The 8,586-nt window shown below is 28.3% G+C and overlaps 1 protein-coding gene and 1 long non-coding RNA gene across 9 annotated transcripts in view; one reads left to right on the top strand and one right to left on the bottom strand.

The window, feature by feature from the left end:
• The window catches only part of LOC136796146 (uncharacterized), a 131,578-nt gene that overhangs the window by 100,762 nt on the left and 22,230 nt on the right, over window positions 1-8,586 (bottom strand). The gene's annotated exons all lie outside the window — the stretch shown is intronic.
• Window positions 1-8,586, top strand: part of GluClalpha (glycine receptor alpha 1) — a 223,193-nt gene that overhangs the window by 201,355 nt on the left and 13,252 nt on the right. For all 8 annotated transcript variants that reach the window (XM_014427391.3, XM_014427393.3, XM_014427388.3 and 5 more), the window contains 4 exons: window positions 3,862-3,931; window positions 5,056-5,209; window positions 5,329-5,411; window positions 7,173-7,307. In XM_014427391.3, coding sequence (XP_014282877.1) covers window positions 3,862-3,931; window positions 5,056-5,209; window positions 5,329-5,411; window positions 7,173-7,307 — 442 coding nt within the window. The remainder of the gene's footprint in view (window positions 1-3,861; window positions 3,932-5,055; window positions 5,210-5,328; window positions 5,412-7,172; window positions 7,308-8,586) is intronic.

The raw sequence follows: 8,586 nt of genomic DNA, 5'->3' as shown, positions 1-8,586 counted from the left end.
AATATATAAAATTAACACGTAATAAAAATTCTTTTGTCAATTCTCAATGATTCTAAATATTCATAAGGTTTAGTTATATCTTATTAAGAGACTTTTATTTAATCCAAAATAATCAAAAATGAATTTTTAATGTATTTTTCTAAACTTTGACTATTATTAAATCATAATTTAAATTAATTTTGCTTTCACTAATAAGCTATTTTTTAAGCAAAAACTCAACTTAAAATGTAGGTATACATTCATTCATAAAACTTTTTTCATTAATATCCATATAAATTATTTTATTATCACAAAATAAAAGTGGTTCATGTAAAGAGTGCATTACTATGACAATTTAAAGCTTTGTAATATTTTCTTCTTTGATATTGGAAAATACTTTAATTATTTCGATGCTCAACTTCACAGATTTTGTAAGAACATATTTTATATTTTGAGTAAAAAATGATTTAACATTCGACCACATCCTATATTCCTTATTTATTGATTCTTTTCATTTCATTCGATGCTCAACTTCACAGATTTTGTAAGAACATATTTTATATTTTGAGTAAAAAATGATTTAACATTCGACCACATCCTATATTCCTTATTTATTGATTCTTTTACTTTCATTTGGTAGACTTAAATTAGGCATTTTACTTATTATTTTGACAGATTTGAAATTGATAGTAAAAATACTTGTGAAGTTGACTAAAGGTTGAACTACAAATCAAATTTTAATTAATTTCGACAGATTCAGAAATCATTAAAATAAAAGTCTCTTAGCAGATATTGTAGTATAAGAGTAAAACTATAATATATAATAATAATTAATGAAAACATGATAGCCATAATTTATATTTCATATATAAGATCAAATCCTCAGTAGATATCTAATAGAAATTAATATAATACTGTAATTTCAAAACATCATAAAAGTAGCTAGGATCCACTTAAGAGCATCATTATTCTGAATATCATGGGAAATAGACTTTTTACGCACAAATATACTGAAAATATCGGGAAAAAAAAGTTTTTTAAAGACTGGTATTTTACCAAAAAATTTAATATTTTTAACTAATGCTTAAGATGAATCTTTGTACTAACATAACTTCTAACAAATGTTATATACATAACAGGGAATGCATAGAAAATATTGAAGAAAAAATAAAATCATAAAAATTAAAATTAATAAGAAACCACTACCGAATGTCAGCCTGAGATGAAACCCTAAGTCCAAGAACAAGCAGGTCTAAGCAGGGATGTCTAGACCAATAAGTGTTTTCTCTTAGTTCCCTTGTTTGAAAGTCCCCAAAAATTGATTAATTATCAATACAATAAAAATATGGTTCCCTTAAAAAATTCATAACTTCAAAAAACACACCCCACTTATTTTTCAATTGCAAATATTTTTATATATGTCTTATTTTTCCTCTGGTTCAGTGTGCACTAACCAAGTGGAATTATAATAAATCTTATCAATTACAAATAGCAAAGCATAATAGTGGATAGAAATATAAATTGAGAATTAGCAAAAATTACTTGAAATATTAAAGGTGTGATTTTCCCTGAAAGTGCTTATTTTATATAATTATTTACGACCCCCTACAAAAAAATCTTTAAAAAATTTATTTAAAAACAAATTTGATCCTTTTTTTCTCAACTTTATTCTTTACAAACCTTCCAACATTTCGACCCTCAGGTCATTTTCAAGGATACCTTCATTTTGATGTCATTTTCTTTTTTAAAATCTTAAAAAAATTTAAAAATCTTTTTTAAACAATGCCTTTGTCCCATATAACTTTTTCTATATAATTCCTTTTTAAATTTAAAATTTTTATAATCCACTTCTTTCTTTCATTTACATTTGCAACTTTAAAAGGGCCTTTAAAAAAGAATAAAGTTGAGAAAGAAAGGATCAAATTTGTTTTTAAATAAACTAAACCACTCTCAAACAAGAATATATTAATAAAAATTAATAAGTTGTTATTTTTCTCAAAACCAGCTTTTCAAAATATGAAGCTAAGAAAATAAATAAAAGAAAAGATAGTATTTAAATAAACAAAATAAGTAAGAATACTAATTGAAACCACAGAGTATTGTAATTGATTTCTTTAGATATCTGATGAAGGCATAATTAACACAGAATATAAAGATAAATAGCATTTAATATAGAAGGAGTTTAGTTTCGAAATTGTTATTGGTAACATAATTTTAGGTTATTTGAATGCAATAAGTGCTACTTGGACTCAATGAAAAAAGGTTTTAAATTACATCTAGGTCACTTGAATATCTTCCTACCAATTTTTTCAGTAGGTTTCAAATAGGTTGGACAGGTTGGGGGATCTTCCCATAAATTTAGGTTGTTTTTTTTACCCTCTAGGGTACATTTTAGGGTAAATGTTTTTAAGGTTTTTTTTGGGGGGGGGGAATTGTTTTTCATAGTATGTTCATAAATATTTAGATTTTGGACCTGAAGATGGATTGAAAGGCCAAAATTTTGTAAACTTATTAATATACTGTTGTTAAGTATTAATTCCAAATGTCAATTTAATGAATTTTTACTTATTTCAGTTTTAGTTTGTTCAAAATTGTTACTTTGAACTAGTTACATAAATAGTAAACTATTTAATATTAAATATATGTTTGTCAAATATTATTTTGTATCTTTTTTTTTTTTTTTATTAAAAATAAGTTAAGCCTATTCTTTTATATTTTACAACTAATTAAAGAAAATATTAAATATATTTTATTTATTTATTATAAAATAAGATAAACCTTAACTAGATTTTTTATTATTTATTCTTTTCTTACCCTAAGGTAACATTTATCAGGAAAATTAAAATTTAAAATTAAAGGTAAAGTTGGTAGACTTTGGGGGGGGGGGGGAGAGGGAAAGTTAAATGAATCTGGGGAGAAAAACACACCCAACCTCGCAACCTTTTGTCCAAGCAACCCCAGGTTATGGTACTTTAAAACAAATTAAATTTTATTTTTTATACATATTTTTTCTTATAAAATTTTCTTCTGAAGAAAGTAACTAAAATTAAAAAGAAGAAGAAATCATACTTTAAAAGTTTTAATGATCAACTTTGGAAAATTACAGAGTCGCATCAAAGCAATTTTGAAAATAAACTCCTCATAAATCTAACAGGTAGATTGGAATAGTATTGAATAAAATAAATAGAAATTTTTTAGTTCATCATTTATTTGGATTTTACTTTGTCACTTAACGATATCTAAGATATTTATTAGACAATTTTGTTGGTTCATTTAACTTCTTTCTCTTTGGAAGAATTCCATTCATCTTTCTTTTTAGATATGATGAACTGAAAAATTTAAATTTCTCAAATAATTCAGTTTTGATTCAGCAATATAATATATTTAAATACTTTACATTTTATAATGAAAAGCTTTGAATAAATTGAAAATTATTTTGCTTAACTAAAATGAAGCTTTTTTTTATTGACTAACATTGAGAATGAAAATTAAAAAATGAATTGGCGTTTAATTGCTTTTTAATAAATAAATGAAATTATAATTCCATTAGGATTTAAGTTGGAAAAAAACATGATTTATTTAAATTATTATGAACATCAAATCTATAATGAAAATTTTTCTGTATATTTGTCTCTATTTTTTAATGTGGTATCAATTTCATACTTTTTTGTTCAAATAACCTGATAAACAAACCACACCTCAAAAATCTTTTAAAAAATAGATCTAAATTCCAAAAAAAAAAGACTTTTTTTAGTATCTCTTGTAAGTTCCCAAGGAACATATAACGATGGAAATATAATTTCTTTGATTAAAATTAAAACTAGATTGAATTTTTTCTTTATTACCAATGAAAATATACCTTGGGTATCTTTGCTATTACAGGAATACAGTGTACAGCTAACATTTCGAGAACAGTGGACAGATGAAAGGCTCAAATTTAATGACTTTGGAGGTAAAGCAAGAATAATATTAATATAATTTTTTTTTTTTAGTTTCAAGGTGAAAAGTGTCAAACTATAATAAAAAGGTTATATTAAATTTCACCAGTATACTTTTTCCCCTTAAATAACAAGATGTTTCGGCTAAGACATCATCAGGCATATTAATAAAACAGATTCATTTTAATTTAATTAAACAAGTCATAAATCAATTAACTTACAATATAGTTACCATGATTTTACAAAAACCATAAGATAAAAAAATATTTCAATGTATGACCATCATTAATTTTAAATTATGAAAAGAATAATGATGAGATCTAGCCTGAACAATAATTACTATCATATGTAAAAAAAATTAAAATATGGAATATCATGTTTTGTTTGTTGATTTATGACTTGTTTAATTTAATTTAAGTGAGTTCATTTATTTAGATAGAAAATAAATTTTATTCTGGGACAGGGTCCCTTCAGAATAACATAAATATAAACTAGTTTATTAAAAGAGAACAAATCTACCTAGAAACTAAAAATAAAAATAACTTAATTTATAGATTATCTACAATATAAATAAATATAAAATCTGTAAATAAAATAAAATAAATCCTTATCCTCTATTAACAATAAAAGAAGAACAAATTAGAAAAAAAAATAATCAATTCACAAGTAAGAAGACTTCTAATGATATAATGCACAGTATAATATATATAATATAATATCGGTCAAACATAAAGAAAAAAATTCTTATTCTAAATAAAAAATAAAATAAGTACAAAAGTCAAATAAAAGAAAAAATCTACTGTGTTTAAAAACCTATTAGTTGCTGATAATATTATACAACATAAAATATACAAACAAAATCAAATAAATTCTTATTCAAAATAAGAAGTAATGAAGTCAAATAAAATTTTAAAAAACAAAACATTCATTTCATTACTAAAAAATTATTCACTTCTTATGTATGTATCGAGTATACTAAAAATTATTTAGAATACTTGATGGCTTTCTAGCCAAAATGTCATGGTGTTGAAGAGAAAAAGAATATTAGTGAAATTTTGTGCAGCCTTTTTATTACAATTAATACAAAATGAAAGTAGAATAGAGAAAAATTAATTAAAGACTATTCTTTAATTTTTAGGAAAAATTAAATATCTGACGCTGACAGAATCTAACAGGGTATGGATGCCAGATCTATTCTTTTCTAATGAAAAGGAAGGACATTTTCATAACATAATTATGCCAAATGTGTACATCAGAATATTTCCTCATGGAGCAGTACTTTATAGTATAAGGTAATATGAAATATAGTATTTATCTCTTGTAAAAATACTGAATATTTGTTGATATATGTTACATAAAATTATATTTATTGTACATGAAAGAAACTTATATGAATCTTATGTATTTTCAGAATTTCGCTCACCCTTTCCTGTCCTATGAACCTGAAACTTTATCCTTTGGATCGTCAAATTTGTTCACTTCGTATGGCGAGTTGTAAGTCCTTGACTTTATCTATTAATTTGTCGTGTTTATTATTACTTAAATGGTAATTTTATGGATAATTCATTAAATTATGTAGAAAAAGTATGGATGTTACTGTGGGACCAATTGACCCAAGAATATGCTGTCTCCACATAAAAGAAAATTTCTTCAACTATAGTTTTATCACCATCAACTCACCCACCACATTATCCATAAAGTAAAGAATGATAACGGGACCAGAATGGTCAATTTCACTTCGGCATAAGGCCTGGTTATCAGTAGTACTCAATTAGCAAGCACATGGTGACTACCAATCAAATAGACCTTGTTCTGGTTAGCGCAAAACACGTAGTCAGCCTGAAGGATGTATAAATCTACAGAGGAGTGAATCTTGATTAGTGTCATCACTTCTTGAATGTCACAATCTGGACAAGAATCTCTATCATACGAAGCCAGGAGGAAGATTGTACCAAGAAGTTTGCCACCCTGAAACTCAGTGAGCCAGAGATAAAAGAGTGATTTGCCAATAGTCATGAATTGAGGACTCTAGACCATGCCGATGATATAAACCAGACATGGAATTCATGCAAAGAAACCTTACTGAGAGTGATCAAAGAAATCCTATTGACATTTAGAAGAGGGATTTTTCAGTTTGTGGTCTGAAACAGTTATATCCCTTTACTCAAAAAAGGGGATGTTCTACTATCGAACTAAACTATTGAAGAGTTTCCCTGCTTTCAGTGGCCTACAAGATCTCAAGGATATTGTTTGAGAGACTTCTACCGTTTATCCAAAATAAAATAGGCTGCTATCAAATAGAATTCATGCAAGGGAAGTCTATCACTGATCAGATGTTCTCTCTTAGAACTTTATTGAAGAGGGCAAAGGAGTTTGGGATCAGTACTCACCACTTATTCACACATTTCAAGACTGACTTGACAATGTTTCAAGAGTGGAACTTTATATTGGAGTGAACTCCAGAAATGACATTAATCCCGAAGTCCATTGTTGGATAATGGCTGCAAGCAGGTCCTACCATGGACTCCAAAGGCATCTTAGAAGCAGAGAGGGATCTAGGACTACCAATGCATACTTTTAAAAAACTCTCATTAGACCGTGCTGACTTATGGATTGATTGGATTGGGCACTCCCTAGAAGTCAGGAACAGGCTCTTGATAGGTTTGAGCACCAAATCTTTAATAGAATCTATGGGATGGTAAATAATGATGGAGTACTATGGCTGATGACCCCCTACAATGGTGCTGACAAGTCAACTACAGTGAATTGGACATCTAACAATAATGGCCGAGGACCATGTCCTGAGGAGGATACTAGACAGAAGCTTGCACAGATGGAGATAAGACGGTACACCGAGGCTTCGTTGGGCTGACGGTAGTGGATGATGCTGGAGAGCAACTGCACAGTAAAAAGATGGCTGGTGGTCAAATTTTCTGGCGGGCTTGTTCCCTCACAGAGTCTAGAGCCAGTTAAAAAAAAACATATAAAGTTGGAGAGCAATGAAAAAATAAATAGAATTTATAAATAAGTTTTTTCGTGTTTATATGGTTCTTATGACAGCATTCAGTTTTTGTTTTCACTTACATATCTATGAAAGGATTAATTTCATTTCAAAGTAGTATAATGAGTGAAATCATTTGAAGAAATAATTTTAAGCAATCTAATTACTTCGTAAAACTTTCAAACTTTGGTGAAAAATCATGGATTTTAAATCATCATAATCAAAATCTTTAATTAAGATCATAATGGTTACAGATGGTTGGACAACAGATGACTTGGTATTTCTCTGGAAAGATGGAGATCCGGTGCAAGTTGTGAAAAATCTTCATTTACCGAGGTTCACATTAGAAAAGTTCCTGACTGATTATTGTAACAGTAAAACAAATACTGGTAAGTTATTTTTATTTATTTTTAATGACAATATAATAAAAACAAATTAAAAAACCAGGTAATCAGTAATTATAAATGAATGAAGATTTAACTTTAAAAAAAAAATTAGTTGCTATTTACACAAAAGGAATCAGTTATAAGTATTCTGATAAGATATTAATTATTTTGATGAAATATTGCTTTATTGGTATTTTTTTTTATGACCGTATGTTAGAGGTAATATTTAATACCCCGATACTCCCGATTCTTGAAATTTAATAAATAAAATAAAATCCTGCCTCTTTTTTTTTAAATCTAAATCCGTAGCCAAGTTCAAACCACATGTGAAGAAAAACATAGGACAACAGCAGATCTAGCTTTTCTTCATCAATTGTATTGGTGTAAGAACACAATTGTATTGGTGTAAGAACACAATATTTAGGTACTCAAGACTTGATAAAACCATCTCTTATCAGGAATCAGTTATTTTTGAGATCAATAGGCCACAGCCATTTCAATCTTAAGAAGGATTGTACGAATAAGTGAGGCTAGATAAGGTTCGGACCACATGATTAGGATAATAAAAGATTTCTGCAAAAGTGTGGAAGGTAGGAGTTCATCGTCTTCTTCTTTTCTTAGCTCAACAGACACATATACCAGCCTGTGGCATTTTCAACTCCTGCTTTTCATTTATTCCTCACATCCATTATTTTTAATCTGGTATATGGCTTGGAGTACACTATTTCTTCAGCAGCCTTTGGATCTCCCTCTCTCTCTCTTTCCATCCGGTGTACCTCTACCCACATAAAGCCTCCTTGGTAACCTATTTTCTTCCATCCTCAACAGATGGCCAAGACATTTCTGTCTCTGGAATTTAATGCTGTTCGGGATATCCAGGTCTTTGTACTTATTAGACAGATCTGTATTTTATATACACTGTCATGTTCCATCTTTGGAAATTATTCTCAGAATGTACCTTGGATCTTCTCTAATCCTCCCTTGGAGATTCTCCAGAAGAAATTTCCTGCTGAGCCTTGTCTGTTATAATCATACTTTGTCTCCCCTTCTTGCAGAGAGAAGAGGTACAAGAGATACTCACTCTCCTCTCTCCCTCTTTCTCCTTAAGTCCTGTACAGCCTTATGAGCAATATTCCTATAGGCTTTGGTTACTTGCAGCAGAGCCATTCTCTGGATTCCCCCCTCAGTTGTTTCAAAAGATTTTGATTCCAGGTTAAAGATGGGTACCTTAGGACCTCAGGATACCTAGGAATAGTGCATTATAAATATTCATCCGTTTATT

The sequence above is a fragment of the Halyomorpha halys genome, unplaced genomic scaffold (genome assembly GCF_000696795.3).
Source record: "Halyomorpha halys isolate HHAL.00 unplaced genomic scaffold, Hhal_1.1 Scaffold641.1, whole genome shotgun sequence".
Lineage (NCBI taxonomy): Eukaryota > Metazoa > Arthropoda > Insecta > Hemiptera > Pentatomidae > Halyomorpha > Halyomorpha halys.
Note: the sequence above shows the minus strand (reverse complement) of the source record. Positions and strands in the feature narration are given on the sequence as shown.